Raw genomic sequence first — 23,205 nt, forward strand, 5'->3', positions numbered from 1 at the left:
TTATCCTGTCTTAAAAGAAAAAGTTAATTCTCACTTAAAACTGCTAAGCATGTCACAGCACCTGGCAGCTTCCTCACAGCACCTGGCAGCTTCCTCACAGCACCTGGCAGCTTCCTCACAGCACCTGGCAGCTTCCTCACCGCACCTGGCAGCTTCCTCACAGCACCTGGCAGCTTCCTCACAGCTCCTGGCAGCTTCCTCATAAACAAGTTAACAAATGGAGATTGTTGGGTAGCAGATCCTATTTCATTAGAATAAACAAAACTTTAGGTGGTATGTCAGGGACTAAAGCTGGGTACACACCATACGATATATTGTCTGTTGTATCATTCTAATGCGGATCGGAATTCTATATTGTACACATCATATAGTATGTACGCCCGATTTCTCATGTCCAATGGGACAATTCAATGAAAGTTGTTACATGCAGTGTGTACGGCAGTTCGTGCAGTGTGTATGGCACGCGCAGTGTAATATTACACCACTCAACGCATTGCTGCGTTGCACTGTCGTAACATGTGTACCCAGCTTTACACATATTCCAGGCAATGGCTATGGGGATAGGATAGTGAATGAGTGGAAGAGAATCTGAGACTGGGACCCCTCCCATTCTGCTTGTTGGAAGGCAGGAAACCACAACAGACGCGGGATGTAGTTATGAGCGGCCAACGGTCTCAATCCCGACATCGGAGTCCCGGCAAGGGATTTAACATAGGCGTCGAAATACTGATGCCTATGTTAATCCTGACGCTGGAACGCTGAGGACGCCAGCCCGAACAAAGGTAAGTCTGGGGCGTCCTTAGCGTTAGCCGCGGGGGGATGGTGTTAGGATTAGGGAGTCTAGCAGGGTTAGGTTTGGGGGGTGGGAGGGTTAGGCACCCCTAGTGGGGAGGTTTAGGGTTACGCACCACCAGTTAGAGATTAGGGTTAGGCAAACCCCCAAATGGGTTAGGTTTAGGGAGCGGTAAGAGGGTGCTTGGGTTAGGCACCCCCGGGGGGGGGGGGGGGTAGGAGGTTAGGGTTAGGCACCACTAAGGGAGGGTTAGGGGGAGGACAGGGAAGGGTTAGGTACCTGCCCCAGTCAGGATCTTCATCCTGTCGGGCATCCGCAGTCGGGATTTGAACCGGCTGGCTAAACAGCCGCCGGTATTTCAATCCCATTCCAATGGCACAAATTAATTTGTTTACAGTAAAAGAATACTTGGGACAGTTCCAGTTAAGATAACTTTTAATTGCTGTATGGCCTCACTTATAGTCAATATAGACTTTAGCCCAAATGTTATGCTAATTTATAATGTAGTATGTTTTTGCCACATTGATTTAAAAAATCTGGCATTGATCGTAATCCCTGAGTACATGTCAACAACATGCGACACTTATAAACTAATTTGCAAACCTTCATCACTCTCTTTCTGTCTTGTGGCACAGATGTGTCCTTACACATCTTTCCTGCAGTTGCGCCAAAAAAATCCTCCTCAGTGCGCCTGGTCCCGTGAGACTCTTCTGTCGCCGAGTGTCTTTTCTGCTTCTTTTTTCTCTCCAAAAACGTGTCTAAGGCCCGTATTCAATTAGAGGCTAAAAGTCGGAAAGGTTTCGCCTGTCCGATTTTCCGCCTCCTTCGCCTGTTTCAGAGGCGAAAACGTTTTGTGCGCGTCCCCGCTTTTTGTCCTATGCAATTCCAACCCACGCGAAAATGGAAAACGGCGAACGCGGAACAGGCAGAAAGTACTGTCAGAAGTGGGGAAGTCAGTCTGTACCCCCAAAATAGATGCACTAACATAGGGAATCAATGTAGATGTGTACTAATACCCCTAATAAAAGTGTTTGGGGTATTTAAGTCGTTTAAATAGCTTCTTGTTAGCGTCCATGCAAAAGTGGTAAAGAATGGCATAAAGCACAAAGTGGGGGGACAAATTCAAAAACTAGCGAAACAAGGTTCTGGGGGTGCTCTAAGAAGGGGCCAAGTGTTTTATTTCGGATTGCAGGTGCTTTTATGAGGGTGGAAATTCGCAATTATTAAAACTGCACTTTAGAGACATTAAAAGATGCCAGCACCCATTTTCAGGTACCCCAAATTTGACTGGACTATTTATTTTCTCCAAAAAATACTGCTTAATGCCATTCTTCACCACTTGTGCAAAGACGCTAATTAGTGGCAATTGTATCAACTTAAGTACCCCAAACAGTTTTATTAGGACTAATCGGGCACTACTACATTGATCCCCAATGCTTCTGCATCTTTTTGGGGGGTTCAGGCTGATTTCCCCGATTCTGACACCGCTTTCTGCCTGTTCTGACTTCGCGTGTCACTGTTTTCGCGTCTTAAGGAATTGAATACGGCGAATAGCGGGGACGCGCGCGATAAGCTTCTGCGGCCAAAAGACGCAATGTAGACAAAAGTCCGGCAGGCGGAACTTTATTGCGGGTGCGAAACTATATTGAATTCGGGCCTTAGACGCATTTTCGGCGAAAAAAAGACGCCAGACACTAGCAACGAGGCACAGGACCTGGCGGCTTACTCACGCCAGACAAGTCACACTGCGTGGCAGATTGAGGCTAGATGTATCAGGACACATCTGTATATTGACTTTCCGAGAAATTGTTGGTGCTGGGTGTTTGAATGCGCAGTTAAGTCAGGTAAATGGTTCTACAGACATCACAGTTTATATTAAGCTGCTGTCCCCTGTGGTTCCCATAGTTACCCACAGAACATTTACAAACACTGGGCCTGATATAGCATGGGTTGCTATTCTGCTAATACTCACGCAACGCAATTGCTAATATCAGCGGTGATATGCAAATTATTGCATTTGCATTGTGATCGCAGCCTAACATAAGGACGCCCACTTCCACTTACTCACATCCATATACCTTAGCAACATAGCGAAATAATCAGTAACATCGGATCCATTCGCACAGTTAAGGCAGGTCAGACCTCAGGAACTGCTAACTTCAGAGCATGCTATGAGGCCTCAGGCTGCGTATGGTAACACAGTGGATAATTTATGCACGCCTCTGCAACGGCGTCCCAACGCACTGACACGCCTACGTTTGCATGCGCAGTGCGAAAGAATCTGCCGATTGCATGCGTATTAGCAACTGCGATCCTTGCTGAATCATGCCCGCTGTCTTTTAGTAACTAACAATCCAACTTCCAAGTACTGTAGATCACCATGTGACACATATAACTCATGGTGTTTTAAAAATGTATTCTTTTTTTTTTTTATAAAGATGCTATAGGCTATTAAAAATGGTCCCAATACTATTACAGCCTCTCATTTACAGACCCCTTCCAACATGTTATGCATCATCCAGGTTTTTTATTCTTTTTTAACAGTTTCATGAACCTGAGATAAAATCTTAGCAATAGGAACAATCACATGTTAAGCCAAGAGGTAAATTGGATTATATATATATATATACACACACACAGTGCATCCGGAAAGTATTCGCAGCGCGTCACTTTTTCCACATTTTGTTATGTTACAGCCTTATTCCAAAATGGAGTAAATTCATTTTTCTCCTCAAAATTCTAAACACAATACCCCATAATGACAATGTGTAAATAGTTTTTTAAAGATTTAATAAATAAAAAAAACACTAAGAAATCACATGTACATAAGTATTCACGGCCTTTGCCATGAAGCTCAAAATTGAGCTCAGGTGCATTCTGTTTCCACCGATCATCCTTGAGATGTTCCTACAGCTTAATTGGAGTCCCCCTGTGGTAAATTCAGTTGATTGGACATAATTTTGAAAGGCATACACCTGTCTATATAAGGTGCCACAATTGACAGTGCATGTCAGAGCACAAACCAAGCATGAAGTCCAAGGAATTGTCTGTAGACCTCCGAGACAGGATTGTCTCGAGGCACAAATCTGGGGAAGGGTACAGAAAAAGATCTGCTGCTTTGAAGGCCCAATGAGCACAGTGACCTCCGTCATCCATAAATGGATGAAGTTCGGAACCACCAGGACTCTTGATAGAGCTGGTTGTCCGTCTAAACTGAGTGATCGGGGGAGAAGGGCCCTAGTCAGGGAGGTGACCAAGAATCCGATGGTCACTCTGTCAGAGCTACATCATTCCTCAGTGGAGAGAAGAGAACCTTCCAGAAGGACAATCAGGCCACTCCTTAGTAAAAAGCAGATTGCAGCCCGCCTGGAGTTTGCCAAAATGCACCTAAAGGACTCTCAGACCATGAGAGACAAAGATTGAACTCTTTGGCGTGAATGCCAGGTGTTCTGTTTGGAGGAAACCAGGCACCGCCCATCACCAGGCCAATACCATCCTTACAGTGGAGCATGGTGGTGGCAGCATCATGCTGTGGGGATGTTTTTCAGCGACAGGAGCTGGGAGACTAGTCAGGATAGAGGGGAAAGATGAATGCAGTAATGTACACAGACATCCTGAATGAAAACCTGCTCCAGAGGGCTCTTGACCTCAGACTGGGGAGACGTATATCTTTCAGCAGGGCAACGACCCTAAGCACACAGCCAAGATATCAAAGGAGTGGCTTCAGGACAACTCTGTGAATGTCCTTGAGTGGCCCAGCCAGAGCCCAGACTTGAATCCAATTGAACATCTCTGGAGAGATCTGAAAATGGTTGTGCACCAACGCTTCCCATCCAACCAGATGGAGCTTGAGAGGTGCTGCAAAGAGGAATGGGCGAAACTGCCCAAAGATAGGTGTGCCAAGCTTGTGGCATCATATTCAAAAAGACTTAAGGCTGTATTTGCTGCCAAAAGTATTGAGCAAAGGTTGTGAATACTTATGTACATGTGATTTCTTGGATTTTCTTTTTTAATTAAATTTGCAAAAATCTCAAAATGTTTTTTACATGTTGTCATTATGTGGTATTATGTGTAGAATTTTGAGGAGAAAGATTAATTTATTCCATTTTGGAATAAGGCTGTAACATAACAAAATGTGGAAAAGGTGACGCGCTGTGAATAGTTTCCGGATGCACTGTAGTTGTCTTCGTAATAACCTGATCCTACATTAGTTTAAATGACCATAATTTGTCATTTACTCCACAATTAAATAAACTCTTTAAATCATTTATTAAATTTATGGCTGGAAACCAGTCTTACAGATGAGTCCTCGCATAGTTTGCTGCAGTCGCACCAAATAGCCCCTTTCGGCGCCAGGTCCTGTGCTACTCTGCTACGTCAGGCGTCTTTTTTGCAGAAAATGCGTCTAAGTGGCAAGGCGATGCGACTGGGTCGCACCAGGAGACTGTGCTTATGAATTTGATATGTGTTGTGTGCGCGGGACTGAGTCTCTGAATCAGCATGCGTAGTGCTACGATGCAGCGGCCATTTTACAGAAGCACTCAACAATAGTTCAGGCCTTCCTGGTTGCTGGCTTACTCCTATTGTAATATTCTCTTACTGGGGCTGATAAAGAGTTGGCTGCAATTTGCGCTCACTCGAAACATCACAATTGCACCTATATACGTAGCTGCAACTATTGCATGATATGCAGGGGCCCAAGAGGGGGGTGGGGCGGGTACCTTTTACCTACGTCAGCTGGGGAGGTTTTGCGCCGACACGCACATTTGTAACAAAGTGTAATGTGATGAGTGGGGCATGGCAATGGCTCCACGATTGCTACCCCCACAATTGCCCATGATTCACTCTAGCATCTGATGTCTCTGTGGCCCTGAAGATCTAATAGGTCTACACCAGTAGCATATAGCCAATCACACGTTGTTTTCTAGAGCTGGGGACCCTCCTCCATCATCATCCACCTGCCTTCAACCACCCACCAATAATACAGCTTACTCTATTATATATATATATATATATACATATATATATATATATATATATATATATATGGTCGGTCTGCATGCATTCACTTACGAAGAGAAATTATTATCCAGTTCTTTATAAACAGAGGCTGGTGTAAGTAACAGAATCACACAACTCCACGTTACAGTATGTTACATTATATATCCCTGGAGGACAGCACCCCCAAAACGATATGGAGACAATGTCAGGCGGCACTTGGAGAGTAGTGTAAACAGTACCCTCATCGGGGATTTTATTTGGTGGGTCAACGTTTCGGGGTATTGTACCCCTTCCTCAGGACGACATGCCACCTGACATTGTTTCTATATATATATATATATATATATATATATAATATGCATAATCTGGGATGTGCAGGGCTCGGATTAGTTAGAAATTTTGTCGCCAAATTTCGATTTTTCCCACCAAAATTCGGGTCTCAGAAAAAGGGAAAAACGTCATCCTTCATGGACACACCAATCAAGATGACATTTTGACTCTTTCTGAGACCCGATTTTTGGCGGGAAAATCCGAATTAATCCGAGCCTGCACATCCCTAGTTCATACCTCCCAACATGACCCTCTCCAGGAGGGACACAATGCTCTGGTCCTGGATTTCCCTGGTAAGAGGCGGGGCTGCAGCACAGTTCAAAATTCTTATAGGGGAGTCACACCAACTGTCATTTCACATGCTGCCAAACATCACTAGCTGGGACTCACTGGCAGTTGGTGTGACTCCCCTATTTGAATTTTTGACTGTCCTGCAGCCCCACCTCTGGACCCGCCACCTATCATAAATTACCAGGGAAGTCCAGGACCAGAGCATTGCGTCCCTCCTGGAGAGGGTCATGTTGGGAGGTATGTTAGTTTTCAGTTACTTCCTGGGTCTGCATTAAGCATCCTTCATCCATTTCAGTAATGAGCAGTAGTTTTGCTTTGGGGCGACGTTTTCATGTATGTGAATGAAATGATACTGCATGTATATTTCCATGTTGTGTTGTGATCCTATATACCCAGTTCTTTGTATGTTGTTCATTAGACCCATCCGCCCATCACCCGCCATGCTGAAGTTCACAAGATTCCAGAACACAGTTGTTCCCATCATGCTTCCATCAGTGCAGCAGCAATGGTAAGAGCCAATGCGTGTCTTCATACTGTACACCCTCCGCTCTCATCTATACTTTTATGATGCATTGAAGCTCATTGCTACTGTTTTGTCAAATCTTTGAAACATGCATACATTCCTTCAGTTGTGATGTTTTATGCAGCACAGATATCACCTACAGCAACTTGATCGTATAAAAATGACAGGGCTGGTACAGTATTTGCCCTGTGGTCTAACCACTATAATCTGGTCTAGATGTTCAGATTCTGGTGTACTAGCTGATGCGTTGCTGGCGCTGTCTAATGGTGCGTACAGACAGTACGATCAGTCAGTGATAACTATATCACTGACTGATCGACCTGCACCTTCCCGTAGTGCTGGATGATCGATATCGATCATCCAACACACCAACAACCCACCAGCGACCCGCGATCAACGATTACGGGTCCCTTTAGTAACCTGGTCGATATCAACCAGGTTGGCCTGCTTGCACGGTCAATGGACGATGTCGTTATCATCCATACGTGTCTGCGCTCGCAGGTCATTGGTGGGTTGGAGGCACCGAAAAATACACTATATGATCAATATCGTTATCGTTCATATCGTGCATTTTTATCGTAACGTGTGTACGCACCTTAATGTCTTCATTTATGTTAATTGGCCAGTAAACCTTAATTAGAATCTAATGTCGAACACAATTTGTAACATGAAATGAACACCCAGGACTCATGTAATAGGTTGCGAGCTGCTGCGGAAGCTTCTCAATCAATCAAAATGTATTGTCACATCCACATTACAAATGTATCAGCGAAATTGTGGTGCAAGAAAACTCACAGTCAGATAAATGACATAAAAGTACAATAAAAATGTAAGATTACAAACTAGTAATCCTGGCAAGAAAAAAAAAACTATCCCGCTAACACTCACCAGAAGGCAGTAATCGAGAACAAAGAATGACACAGGTGGCTAAAGTCAGCAGCAATCTTATTTACTTTCGAAACACCTTCTAGCGTAGTCTTCCTATGTTTTTAAGGTGGCAATCATTTTAAAGGCAAAAGCAAGCTGGTTCTGCCTTTAAAATGATTGCCGCTTTAAAAATACGGGAAGACTCCCAGGAGTGCCCGAAGCGGCTACAGCTCGCACCCTATTACCTAAGCCACATAATTTTCTAATGTATTAAATTTTCCAACACTATATAACATTGCACCTGTGGGTAATTTGTCCGGATCTGTTTATGTGGTTAGAATCCTTGCCTTGTCATAGAAAATGCTACAATTAATCATCGGGAAGACCTAAATTTGGACAGATTAGGGATGTTCTCTCATTATATTATTTGGAGCTAAACTAAGAAATTTGGAATCAAATGTTACTTTAGACGGAAAATAAAAAAGCGCCTATAGAGACTACAGATGTGTCCTCATACATTATTGTTCAAGTGGATGTAGTTCAGGCGGTCAGGATACCGGAATGCAGACCACTGACATCCCGACGATAAGCATCAGGGGAAGGTAAGGGTTATGCTGCCAATCCACTGGGCGATTAAATTGAGCGATTCAACGATAACGATGTCGTTATCGTTCATTAATCGTTTGTAGATCGTTCACTAAAATGTCTAAAACAACCAGCGATGCGAGCTCCCGCTAGTCATCAAAAGACATCTATCATTGAGCATGTTTGTAGATGATTGATGAGCCTGCACTTTACGACTGCCCGTTCAGTGCAGGCTCATCAGACTGACAAACGACTGCACGATTACAATGTCCTAATCATGCTGTAGTTTTCAGCTCGTCTAGTGGATGGGCAGCTTTAGACTGCGCGAGGTTAGAGTTTGGCTGAGGTGGGGGGGTTAGGGTTAGACTGCAGGGGGAGTGGATTAGGCTGCGGGAAAGGTGGGGTTAGGGGGATGGTTAGGGTCATCATACTTCCCTTACCCTGTCGGGGTTCTGACTGTCGGGATGCCGCTGTCGGTATTCTGGGATCCCATACCCAACCCTGCTCAAGTTGCGGCAAATAGCCCCACGCGGTGCACCAGGCCCTAGACGACTTGGCAGCGCAGAGCATCTTTCTCGCTCAAAATGTGCCTCTTCTTCATATAACTGAAATAACTGGAAGCGATAAAACTACATTGCTAGATTGCTCTGACCACTTTGAAGTGCGACACTTTTATATCTGTGTGAGAATGCGTCTGAATTTGAGATGCAGCTGCCGCGGCTTTTTCTCACCCAAAGTTCATCTGGGACTTTTTGTGTGTGTAAAATTAATTCCAGTGCGGTTAAATCGCAGCCCGGCGTCTCTAATACACTATGAGCGGTGTTTCTCTGCATCTGCCATGCGCATAAGACGCGTTGTTTAAAGAAAACTACAGTATGTTACGCCTCGGAACTTCTCCGTTGCGCCAGTTGCCTTGCGGAGTATAAGCATGTAGACGCTAGGTATATGAGGACACATCTGTAATCGTGACATGAAAGGGGATTGCAGTACCTATGTGTCCATAGCCTACTGCCTGCCATGTTATCACCATGTGGAATCTCCACGCTTACTGTACTGTATGCACAAGGTTAGATTGCATTATCCCTGCAGCCTCAGAGTGAACACTGGCCGTTCCCACGTCCCATAACAACATAGATTTTTCTGCTGTTTTGAGAGAGGCACCAGGATTTGTAGAATGCATTTGCATGAATGTCTCTTTAGATGTGATTGGTGTATAAAAAGTAAATATGACAACTTAGTCCTCACAATTTTAAGGGGGGTTCGTATTTGTGATCTCTGAGTGCTGAAGAAGGCGGGACCAGGCATGGCTACAAATGCTCCCCAGGTCCTTATACTGATATTGGTGCAGTCATCCTCTCTAATCATGTATTGGCTTCTCCAACATCCAGAGGTCATTCAAGACTCTAACCAGTAGAGGTCCCACTCATGTAAGGCCACTGCTGCTGCCGCCGTTATAACAGGCTCACATCACCGACCTCTGTCCTCTATAACATGGATAAACATCTTGTGTGGGAAGTTAGTCCAGCTGGGGCCCCAGAGAGGCGGAACATTGACACACGAGCACCTAGATAAAGGACATGCTGGTGCTCTGTGTGTGCCAGGCCGGAGGTACTGAGCAATATCTAATAAAGGTTAACCCCATCCTGTCTTTAATATGGAAGCTAACCAGATATATGGACTGACAGTAGGACCTGTACATGAATTTCCAATGCTGCAATGTAATTTCCTATGTGCCCCATGATCCTCAATAGCTAATTAGCCTGAGGGCTATCACGTAATAATAGCTGTGAGATATTGTTAAGTTGCACGTCAAGCTCACCCCATAAAATATTTTTGCCATTTTCATGCTGTTTGATGTATTGTGCATGGATTGTGTTATTCTTCTCTGATGCTCATGTCCATAGTTCATTGTGTGTTGTCCATCAGACTCATCCACCCTGTGCCAACCCTGCAGAATTCATGGCAAAAGGTCACATGCCCATTCCGGGTTCCCATCAATATGCAGCCAATATGGTAAGAGCCATTGACCGTCATGTAAAGGATAAATGAGCATACTACTGTAATTACCGACTAGTAACATTCCCAAATATATATGTAAATGTTGCAATATTTTCTGCTTGTGGGGGAAGATTTCTTTGTAATGCATTCTAGACTTCCTGCTGTTACTGTAAATCATTTCTCTTTCTGAAATTACCGATAATTAAGAACAACAGCTCTCAAACAGCTTGTATAGCAGTACAAGGACCTGATTCATTACGGATCGCAGCTCTGATTATGCACGCAGTCCCACTGCGGAAATATGCTAATGAATGCCATTGCAGCCTAACTTTACCTTACGCACATCCGTAATTCTTTGCAAGTCTGCGAAACCATCGGTAACATGGTGTACCGTCGGAGTCTCACGCACACTTGCCCAAGGTCTGACCTAGGCATTGCCAACCTCGTCACACGCAGTGAAATCCCAAGCTGCGTATCGCATCACAGTGGCTAATTTATGCTCACCCCTGTAACAGCGTGCAAACGCACTGGCAAACCTGCGTTTCGCCGACCAGACCCGTCACCACCCCCCAAACCCTCACTTCCTGTCAATCACTCTGCGATGGGTCTGCGCAGTCACTGCGATCCCATACGCATGCACAGTACACAAGAATCGGGCAGTTGCGTGCGGAATCGCAGTTGCGATTGGTAATGAATCAGGCCCCAAGTTCCTATATTATATGGAAACTTTTACATATACATTTATGATGTTACAGTATTTATTATTATTATTAAAACCATATTTATTTTTTTCACCAGTATTTCTCTGCATGATCATCCTGTTGCTTTCGTTGTTGTGTAACCTTTGCTTTGCTCTGCGTTGTTTTGTTTAGCCAGGATTAACGTGGATGTGTCACCAGGCTCTGTTGCTTTATTTATTTATTTATTTTTGCTTTACTACATAGGGCTTTGTTTATTATATAGTCCATAGAAAAAAAATGGGGATCGCCCTGGAGAAAGCACTTTATTCAGCACAGTGTGCTCACTACTGGGCCATCCCCCTTCAGCACACGCGCACACAGCAGGAGAGCTGGGAGGTATGAAGAAAGCCAGCCCTGGAGCTAGCACAGTGCAGTCTGACAGCTCCACTTCATGTCAGACTAAAGTGACCTAGACGGCTTCTTCTACACATCACAGCTCTGCCGCTGTGCAGACTGGAGGAAGCCTGCCCCCGGGATCCAGCACTGCACGCTGAATAAAACGCATGCTTCCTGTTTAAATGATCGCAGCGCTAAGTATCAGTGTTTTCCAAACTCTGATTGGATGGTGGCTGCCTCTGCAAGTGACATTAGCTGCTCAGTCAGAGTTAAGCTCGGTACACATCATGCCATGGCGCGTCACGATACATCGCACAAGCCGTACACACTGCACGATCTGGCGTACGACGAGGCGATGTGTCTGCACGTAACAGCACTGCGTCATTTATTGCATCGTCCCATCTGCTGTGAAGAACAGTCGGGACGATGCGATGAATGACAGTCGTGAACAGCGGATCGGACCTACACACTATAATCAATAGAATCCACGTCGGAATGATATACAGATGTGTCCTCCTACATCTAACCTCAATACGCCACACGGCATGATATGTCTGGCGCGAGTGAGCGGCCAGGTCTTGTGCAACTCTGCCAGCACCGGGCGTCTTTTTTTGACAAAATCGATCTTCGTTGTAATGCAATGTGACTAAGACTGTACTAATTAATGTGATATGCGACACTTGTATATCTGTGTGCAACTGATTCTTAAATGTAACTTGGCATGGAAAAACCTGGGGGTACATTACAATGGGTACTAGTATATTTTTTTATGAATAAAGTGCATTTTACAACACCTGCTGCAGCCCCCTGCAATCCTAAAAACACCTTAACCATCCATACAGACCCTGTAATTTAGACACATTTTCCATGGTTTTTTTTTTACATTTTCGCCCCAAAATTGACCTGTCATTTTTAGGGGTTATTTCGATATTTTTTGTAAAGTTTTTTTTGCCTTAATAGTTATTAGGGAGGGGGGGTCCAAAGGGTTCTGAACCAAGTCCCCACTTTTTTAGCCATAAATAGGGATTTCACACATCTCTTCTCCTGCCTTTGAGTGGAGGAACTTTTTTGCCTGTTTTAGCCTATGGAGTTTTCGTACATGTGAAAACGTACCAGCAATAAGCGGGAAAAGTGGCGAAAACATCACATCGGCGAAACCATTTCTCCGATCATGGCTTTTCGCTTCTAATTGAATACGGGCCGAAGAAGTAATTTCAGCAAAAAAGACGCCTGGCGCTAGCAGAGTCGCATGGGACCTGGCGGGCCCAGAGAGGCTGTTTGGTGCGACTGCAACAATGATGTATGAAGACACATCTGTATCGTACGATATATATCATATAGTGTGTTCACAGCTTCATGCTCTATTTATTGGTGCATGGACTAATATCGGTATAAGGGGGAGTTTCTCAGACACTGTGCGGTTTGTCCATTCTCCTCCTTGTTTGCTCTGATTTCCTCCTACATTGCAAAGACATACTGGTAGTTTAATTGGATAGTGACGTTACTTACCCGTGTGTGTGGTAGGGAATATGATATATTAATACTGTTTTATAAAAGTATCTAACCCTCTTGCCTAACCTCCCTCTCACACCCTACCGACCCTCCCACACCAGAGATGAAGCAACAATCCATGACATGGAAATGTGCAGCGTCCCTACCCTTTTGAAGGATTTCAAAACACTCCATTGGCAAAGATGGCCATGGCGACAGTGTTTTGGGATCACAAGGGCATGCTGCTTGTTGATTTCCTCACCAAGAGAGATTCTGTGAATGCTGACCACTATTGTGACGCATTGAGCCGGTTGCGGAGGTCAATTAGTCAAAAACCAACCTAGGTTGCTGCTAACAGGCATCGTATTGCTGCACGCTAACACCAGGCCACACTCAGCCAACCATACGTGTGAGTTGTTACGGCGGTACTGGACCATCCTCCCTACAGCCCTGAGATTTCCATCTCTTTGGACTATTCAAGAAGCACCTGGATGGAAAGTGAATCGCAACAGACGGTGGAGTTCAGCAATTCGTCATGTCCTGGCTTCAGGCGTTTGATACTGATTTCTTATATGTTGGGATAGATGCATTGGTGTACCATTGGAACAAATACTTAAACAAGTATGGGGACCATGTGGAAAAATATTTTGTACCAAGGCCATACTATTGATTATACATATACAGATGTGTCCTCATACACCTAGCCTTTTTGTGTGTTAAACAGCCCTCCTAGTCGTACCATGCCGTGACTCGGTAGCGCCCAATCGTCTTTTCCTGTGACATTTTAGCTTAAAATGCGTCTTATTTGCACAGCAATACAAATAGCACAAGCAGCTTCTGCTGATTAAAATGATATGCGGTATGCCTATGTTCTGTGTGCGACTGTGGGTGTATCTACATACAAAATGCTACGTTCCAGTGGCTGCAGATACACCCGCAGTCACACACACAGAACATAGGCATGCTTCATATCATTTTACTCAGCAGAAGCTGCTTGTGCACACTATATTCTGTGCGAATAGGACGCATTTGAAGGTAAAAAGATGCACTAATAGACACTCATCGCTACCGAGTCACACTGAGCTCCCGCGTAATGTTTAGTGCGACTTGTAGCACACGGAGGATAGATGTATGTGGGCACATCTGTATGTATGAGTTGAATAAATTTACGCAATGAGAGGTCTTCTTACCTTATTTTTTGAACTGATCTTGTATATTCTGTTGCCTCTGTTATGCCACAACAAAATATCAAAACAATTGTCCTGCTAAAAATGCACTTTAAAGAAGAAGTGGAAGGTGCAAAATGCGTCCCATTGGAATGTTGGGATCAGATCCAGGAGAAAGTGCACCATCTAATAAAGAAGGGAATGATTCTTTTTTTTTTCCCCCTTTATCTCATACGTGTCCCTAATCCACACTCGGCAAGAATTACCCCGAGCCGCTTATGTCCTCCCATCAAATGGTGCAAATTGTCTCATCCACACAGATACCGCCATCCATGCAATTATCTTCAATATGACAAGCGATATAAAACAAAGAGTGTAGCGCTTGTCTAGATTACAGAGAGAGAGACCACAAACATTCTTCAGGATCAGATCACAGTCATCCAATACTAATCACCACTAATCATTCAGTGGGCCTGATTCAGAGCCGGACGCTATTTGCGGACGCTCGTTCTGAAAAAGGGGCTGGCTATTTAAATTGAGCGCTCGCTCTTTGCGGCCTGTTGATGCCTCTATGTCTGAGCGAGCGAACGAAACATGCGCTCGCTATTTTGTAAAGACGCCCCCTGGTCACTCGCATCATACATCATCTCCGCTATTTATTAGATTAATCGAGTACATCGAAAGGCGTCTGAACTGCTCGCTATTCTTGTGGTAGCATTTTCCTACTGCAATCATGCGAACAGTTCAGGCTAAAAGATAACCAAGTGACGTGGTCGATGACGCTGCTTTGTTAATTATGCACACCCTTAAAACGCCCGTTTTGACCGTTTGGTACGCCTGCGTTCGGATCTCCACTGCCCGTTTTCAAGCACCTTCCCCTGTTACCACCCACAAACGCCTCATCCTGTCACTCAAATTAGCAGGCATTCGCTATTTTGCGAGTATACGATTTCCGACCGCACTGCCTGGTTGGCACATGCGCATTACAACCCATACGCATGCGCAGATGTGTGAACATCGCTCGGAGCGACCGAGCGGCTGCTTACGAGCAGCTCTGAATCAGGCCCAGTGTTCTTACTTTTTTATGGGGTTGGTATATGGCAGAAAAGTCCTTGTTGGATTTTTCTCCTTTTTGTTGAGACAGGGAATAGACCAATTATCTTCTTTTTTGTAGATTTTCAAACCTTCATGCTCTTATCACCATATCGCTAATTCTCACATGTAAGAGAAATACAGCGTTCTATTTGTTCATACAATGCACTCACATTTAATAAAGGATAAAAAGCATACTAAGCCACCACCAGGTGGAGTTCTAAGGTAGCTTGTTCCAAAGTGCCAGATATCTCACCAGGATTGATGGAAAATGGTGTACTGTAGATTGATCCCCCCAAAAGTCCTGGAAACCATTGGGTACACCTCTGGGACTTGAGTGAACACCCCAGAAACAAACTCCTTTTCAAAATAGCATCACCTGCTTAAGTTTTTGGGGGATCAATCTATGCCATTTTCCATCAGTCCTGGTGAGCTGTCTGGCACCTTGGAACGAGCTAACTTATAACTCCATCTGGTGGTGGTTTAATATGCCTGATTGATGGGCATTGATGTTGCCAGTAAATTTTTATATTAAAACATATATGCTGATCATCTCAGGGTATGATGTACTAGTCATTGCAGAGCTTGCTGGTCATCACAATACATGCTTATTATTCTACGTAGTTCTATGCATACTATAATGCAAGTGTATGTGAAGAATGTAACTAGACAGAGGGGTACAGTGCACAGGTCTCCTTTGCCATCCTTACGCTTGGCACATTTTCATTTTACCGGTGCACTTTTCACATAGGGCCATGACATCTTCAGTCTTAGGTCACTTTGTTTTCGTCCAATGACTTATTATTTATTACCAGTTATTTATATAGCGCTCACATATTCCACAGTGCTTTGCAGAGAATATTTGGCCATTCACATCAGTCCCTGCGCCAGTAGAGCTTACAATCTATATTCCCTACCACATGCTCACATACATGGGTTAATTTTTGTTGGGACCCAATTAATCTACCAGTATGTTTTTGGAGTGTGGGAGGAAACCGGAGTACCCAGGGGAAACCCACGCAAGCACAGGGAGAATATACAAACTCCACACAGTTAGGGCCGTAGTGGTACTTTGTAGTGACACTCATGCGGTAACCACAAAGAGGAAGATCCAGGCGTTTCATGTTATATTTCCTACTTCATTAGAAATTGTTATTGCTCCAGACCAAAAGTGAGGGGTAATATAAATGGCTTGACCATAATAAGATGGTAGGTTGGGTGGTGGAATACGATGGGCAACCAGTAAACGCAAGTTTTGCATCAGGAAAAAAATATAAATAAAAACAGTAATATAATTAATATTATAGGTGTGATTCTGTAGGATTGCCAAAGTATTGGTTGACAGAAGTAGTACTGTATGTAGTTTGGATTCCCCCTTGCATTGGGTGACTATTGTTCTATTTTCAAATAGTCGGGCATCTATTATTCGACAACAGAGCTTTTTGAACTACAGTATTCTTGAAATGAGAAGCTTTTTATTTAATGTTTTACCTCTATAAACATCGAGGTTAAGCAAGATTGAACTCCAGATAGACATTCCCCAATTATGGAAGAGAAAGCATAGGCCAGATGTGACTATAACATTCATTTACCTGACATCTGAGATTTGCTGAGCTGCAATATTAAATATTTTGACAACACAAGCATTTCGGGTTTCCGCAGTCTATATTGCATTTAGAATATCCATATGGGCAAAAACAAATCTGCAGCGTAAGCCATCCTAACAGCAAATAAACAATCTAGTACAAGCACATTGTTTTTAATATAAAATATGTTTTCTCTTGTGCATCCTATGGGAAAAAAATGCCTTGCGGTATGGTAAGACATTTATATAGCAGGTTCTTACAGTGGGAAGCTTTCTGCAAGACTCACGGAATCGCAGAGCTTTAAATATCCCGTCAGTTTTGCTAAGGCCGGTTTGATCTAATTCTTCATTCAAGTGTGTGTTCTGTCTGATACCAATATGCCTATCTCACTTCATTTACATTTTTCTTTTCTAATCTGGGAATATTTGCATAACCCCTCTCTCCTGCTTCGTGCAGGATGACTTAAGAAAATAGGCTTCGGTTTTGAAGTGTCTTTAGATCTAGATTTGCCGGCAAGGCCTCCTGTATTTTCTGTTGTGTCTTTTTGTAACACCTGACAGCCTTGTACCACTTCTGCCATTTGCGCGCAAGATGTAAAGGAGCTAAATCCCGTCTCTCTGCAGTATTTGCTGAATGCATTTTTTCTTAACTACAATTTTTTTAAAAACTTTTCTAGTTCAAGGGGCTGGGTTACAGCATGCGCTACATGACATCTACAGTACCTTAATTCAGACAAACCTGATTTACATACATCGCAGCTTCTCATGTTGATACAGACAATGTCAGCTCTACTGCTTTTGATGTAAAAATAATGTTGTCTCTACTTCAAAAGTGTTTCTTTTAGGTTACTTACTCTCCAAGAGACTAGGGGAATATTGACTTGAATAATACATACAAACACACACACATATACACTGAAGTGCCAAAAGTCAAGGGATAGTATTATATAAAGGTAATGGTAGGTGGTGTCACCGTACTGTGACTTCTTAGTAATGCCCAAACCTGCATCAGTTGTAATCTGACTTCTCATGAGTCAGTTTGAACACCGGCTAGGCTACTCATGGCCTGGTGACTTGAATTATCGGAGTTCAAACGGGGCATTCTAGTGGGTGTCCGACAGATGGGACATTCCATTTCCGAACTACGTGACCAGCAGGGTCTGGCCAGAATTGTCTGTGGTAACAGATAAGCGACACTGGCTCAAATCACATACACATTCAATGCAGGAGGTACCAGACACATATCCAGCAGGTCAGTGCAGCATTGTTTAGCTTCATTGGCATATGGGAGCAGAAGTCCCACCAAAGTGCCCCTGTTAGCACTACGACTAGGGAGGCCAATTCCGGGGCTTTCTTCAATCCTGGGACTCGGGATTTAAAAAACTCAATCCCGGGATACTAGGGATTGGCCTTGTTTGGGGGAAAAAAAAAAAGCCCCGCCCAGCCCCCACTTACTGTTGAGACTTTTGGTGGCGGCTGTGTCCTGTAGAGCGGTGGGTCACGTGGGTGGTCCAGACAGCATGGGGCTGCGCAGTGTGACCTCTGTCCTCTCATCATGATGCACAGTGCCAGCTGGGGGAAGGGCGAGCTGGGCAGCGTCTGAGCACTCTGTGGGAGGTGCTCAGCGCTGCCCGGCATTTAAAAAAAAAAAAACATTTATGCCTAATGCCAGGATCGGGATTGGAAGCTTCCAATCCCGGCCATTTTTAGGCCAAAATTGGCCTCCCTAACTACGACACCGAATACAGTGCCTCACCTGGGCTTGTGACATTGCTAATTGGACCCTGGAGGCCTAGCAACCTGTGGTGTGCTCCGATGAGTCACGGTTCCAGTGGTTTCTGGTTGATGTTAGGGTTCGGGTGTGCACAGACCCCATGGACCCCAGTTGTCAACAAGTCAACTTGCAGGCTGGTGGTTGTTCCATAATGCTGTGGGATCTGTTCACATCGCATGGGTTGGGTCTGCTGGTCTGCCTGAACACATCATTGACCTGTTACCACTATGTTGCATTGCTTGATGACCCTTTTGCAGTCCTTCATGGACTTCATGATGGAATAATGGACACACTGATGGAATAATCGAGCAGGATAATGCACCGTATTATCGGTCCCAAGTTGTCCAGAATTGGTTCCAGGAGCATTCTGGTGAGTTCTGACGAATAGTGTGGCCACCACAATCACCCAACATGAACTCAAACGAGCATTATGGGACATGGTGAAGAGGTCCTTTCACATCCAATATCCTGTACCTACAAATATCAAGGAGCTGTGTGAAGCTATAAAGTTGCCATGGGTCAACATCTTTCCAGAGGTCTTCCATCCACCACTGTCAGTTATATCACTTCCAAAGGGTACTGTCGTAACACACTTCTACAGTCTCCAAACACTTCTGTTATTTGCCACCCTTACTCATCCGCATCACATACCACTTAATGATGAAACCATGGACACCCCTGAGAAATAGCCAATACCAGCATTGTCAACCACTAAAAGTGTATAGCAGTATTGAGGAAAAAGGCACACAGGCCACATACAGAAAGAAAAGAAACACTGTAGAGGAAAAAAAGGTGACAACGCCCCAAGAAGTACAATAGTAAAGATGAAAATAAAAAGTTAATGTTAAGGATAATCTATATAATAAAATCAAGTGCTGATAAGAAAAAAATAGACAGATGAGCAGAAAGAGGAGGAGAAAAAGGGTGTGGGAGGGTGCTCTGAAGAGAGAGAGGAGGAATGAGAGAGAAAATAAAAAACCCAGGCAGCCCCGGGGACAATATCTAGTATATTTCTATAATTTAATATTATCTATTGATAAGAAATAGGAACACTGATAAGTATATGGACCTTTTTACAGAGTTATGGCTCAATTTTGCTATATATTAAAGCGAATACACCACAAATATCCCAGATATCTGTGATAGTTTTGTAAGCTTTCACTAGCTACCGCTGTCCCCATAGTTCTCTATGGGATGACGATATGGGGCTATTAAGCTCCAGAAAGCATACAGTAGCTGTTTAAAGTGTGTCTCCATTAGCTAGCTCCATTTTAGCCGGCTATTCCCTCTTGTGAAGGTTCAGCTGGAGCCTCAGATCACCCCTCGGTAGGTTGGAGCTTCTCACAGCCCTCTCAGCAAACACTTCTCTTTGTGCATGCTTGGCCTAAGGGCCACTTTTTCGTAGTTGCATGGCTAGGTCCATACCTGGTGGCATATTGAAAGCAAAAATAAACTTATCAGATGTGATTTCCCGGCTGAAACTTTTTGAAAATCAGAATGAAAAATTTATTTTTAACGTCAGGACATCTGGCAAAAAGAAATGACAATTGAGGGAGACATTTTGCTAAATTTGGTCTCTTAGGGGCCTATTCATTAACAATAATGGGCCCGTTACACATGCAAATATTCTAGTTTCCACATGTTTATAGCGGGATGTAGCCAGCATCCCGGCTGATGGGATACCGATGGTCTATATACTGGCACCGGAATACCGACTCCAGAATACCGACTGTCTGCATCCCGAAGGTAAGTATCAGAGTCAGGGGCTAGGGAAAGGGTTAGGGTGTGGTATTAGGGTTAGGCACTAAGGTGGGAGGGTTAGGTTTAGGGTGCGAGGAGGGGGGTTAGGTTCAGGCACTATGGGGGAAGGTTAGGGTTAGGCACCAAGAATGGAGGGTAGGGAGAGGGGGAGTGTTAGCATACCGAACAACAAGTGTCGGTATGTTAACCCTGTCGGGAACCCGGCGTCAGGATTCTAACCGTCAGGTTCCCAACTGCTGGCATCCCATACCCAACCCGATTTTAGTAATGGGCCCATTCATTATCAGGAACGTATAGGGTGACCTAGTATTCGGCAAACTCTGAAAACTAAACGTTTTTGGAGTTTGTCTGCAGGAATTACCTTCAAATGGTTTTGGTTCCCAGAGCCCCCTGCTTCTTCCACGGGGAAGGAGATCCCTATGGACCTGCGTCCCCTGTGCCGGTGTGAACGCGTGGCAAGCATATGCACATACGCTGCCGGGTCGTTCCCTGTAGTGTATAATTTCTCCACAACTGATCAGTAGTGGAATCATCTGTGGTAAGTATTGTGGGCAGGGCTGCTTTTCGGAGCAGCAGCGCAATATTAAATTGCTGCGATGTATTTAATTATCTACTGCCGCAACGCTCGCCAAGTTAAATACTAAGTGATTGGCCCCGGATAATGAATAGCCTCTCACTGTGCTGTCTTTATATGGCATATAAGCCAATGTAGTGTATACAGTGAAGTCTTCTAAAGTCAGTACTGTTGATGCGCTCAATTCCGATTGTTATGTAGTTGAGCTATTATTTATTAAATACAGAAAACCCCTATGACGCATGTGTTACCCTGTGTGTACGCACAAATGCGCAGAGCGGTGTTAAAAATAAAAAAAGCCGTGTCATGGGCATACTATGGGAGTGTTGAAGCCGTGTCATTGAAAGCGGCTGCGTTCTCAGACGCAGAGCCACAGTCACAGAGGCCATGGAGACGCTACACCTGCCACAGACTGGTGCAAGTGTCGATAGTTAACGCAATGATGCGCTAATGGTGAACCGCCAGTGGTGTTGTAGCGTGCATGGGCACTGGAAGTGGTATGTCAGGGCTGGCACATTGTGTAACACGCTGGTGCACAAGGGGAAGGCTGAAACTAGCATTTCATCATCGCTGCTGCAGCTCCACAAAATTCCGCAGCCACTGCGTGCACCATTGTATCATGCCCTCTATATATTATGTGATTAGGGCTTAGTTTTGCCAGTCATGGTGCATGGGCATACTGTAGCTGTGAACGAATAAGGGCGTTTGTACTTAGACAAGAAATGTTCTCAATTTAGGCTTTTAAAATATAAATCCACCCGTAAGTCCACAGACATCTTGCTGCCTTGTATGTGTCCTATACAGTAGGTAAAGTCCTGTTAATGTAGGGTGTATATTTTGATGAATATAAGGTCTTCTAAATGTGATTTCCATTAATGCTGTATTGATGCATAATGAGCATTTTATGTGTTGAATGTCTGATGTTTGTGGCATGTATGCATGTGAGAAAGCTCCTTTGAGAATATCATGCATAGGTTTTAATCCAGTTAGGAGCGAGTTCCCTCGCGGAGCTAGTAAATGCGGTTGTAAGTCTCCTTACGGTACTTCTGGACTCGCATAAGGGCTGCGTGCCACAAATGTGCGAGTCCGAGTTGAGAGCGGGCCGCAAGGGGGGGCGAGGTTATGGTGAAGTTGCAACGGCAGCTCGCCCCCCTTCGCGGCTAATTGGATTGAGCTCACAGTATGTAAATGTGCACTGTGTATATATTTACATTCATGCTCGCCTCACGGCGCTCATCGGTTCTGGCAGTGACTGATCTCTGTACTTGTTTACCCAACAATTCCTTCGAAACTCAATTTTGTTTAGAGTAATAATATTGCATTTAATTTCTTAAGCGATTTGTTTTACTACTGATAAAGTAACCACATTTAATTTAGTATATCGCCCAGGATGCTGATTAATGGGACATTAGTTAACAGCGGCACGCTGTACCTTAGGTAAATCTAAACTCTTGTCATTTGTTGCATTGCTGAAGATCACTTTTATTATAGATCTTTAGAGAAAGTTATAATGAACAGTGGTAATGTAGCAGCAGTATATCTTCTAAACCAAACAGACGCTTTGCTAATTATGTTTCCCCCCTCCCCTTTTAAAATGCAGATTCCAGATTCTATCATCTCTCGTGGGGTGCAGGTACTTCCACGAGACACGGCATCACTAAGTACCACACCTTCCGAGTCACCAAGGGCGCAGGCTACGTCAAGACTTTCTACCGCTTCCTGTCCAACGCCAAAAGTAAGTAGACGCCAAACTGTATCTGTTGGCTTGGTCAGCGTGCGGCCGTGACCTTATAGCTGTTTAAAGAAATAGGCAGCTTTTGTTTTCTTTGGTCTACATGAATATTTATGCAGTGATGATCTCAATGACTGAACAAACATTAAGGTAATATACTCTGGTAAAAAAGGACAATGGCTAGCGTTACATTTTTACGCCCTACAGTATCACTATTTTGTGTACGACATTAAACGTTGCACAATTAAAAGAAGACTCTGAAAACAATGATGCTAAATGATTGTATAAATGTCCAGAGAATGCATTTTATAAATGGTTATCATCTGTCTCGTTTTCACGGATCTCAAAGCAGAATATTCTCTTAATTGGGAGCTGGCCACCCTTCAGCAGCTCAGCTGCTAGCTTCACATCGTGGAAGATGTTATTCGGGAACAGACGGAGTGCGGAGACTGTCTCATGACTAGTGATGGCAACATTAACAATATATCGTACGGTGCTCCCACTAAAAAGTTCTCTGATGCGATGTTTAGGTGACGACCTGTGTTGTGACTTTAGACTAGGAGTGG

At 44.1% G+C, this 23,205-nt stretch overlaps 1 protein-coding gene across 16 annotated transcripts in view; it reads left to right on the top strand.

Moving 5' to 3' along the window:
- The window catches only part of GPHN (gephyrin), a 383,133-nt gene that overhangs the window by 243,666 nt on the left and 116,262 nt on the right, over positions 1–23,205 (top strand). For 10 of the 16 annotated variants that reach the window (XM_088465310.1, XM_088465314.1, XM_088465311.1 and 7 more), the window contains 3 exons: positions 6,834–6,923; positions 10,317–10,403; positions 22,508–22,642. In XM_088465310.1, the coding sequence (XP_088321436.1) occupies positions 6,834–6,923; positions 10,317–10,403; positions 22,508–22,642 (312 nt within the window). The remainder of the gene's footprint in view (positions 1–6,833; positions 6,924–10,316; positions 10,404–22,507; positions 22,643–23,205) is intronic. The other 6 variants (XM_088465322.1, XM_088465324.1, XM_088465327.1 and 3 more) reach the window with 2 other exon arrangements.

This window comes from Taudactylus pleione, unplaced genomic scaffold (genome assembly GCF_031769625.1).
Source record: "Taudactylus pleione unplaced genomic scaffold, aTauple2 ptg001956l, whole genome shotgun sequence".
Classification (NCBI taxonomy): domain Eukaryota; kingdom Metazoa; phylum Chordata; class Amphibia; order Anura; family Myobatrachidae; genus Taudactylus; species Taudactylus pleione.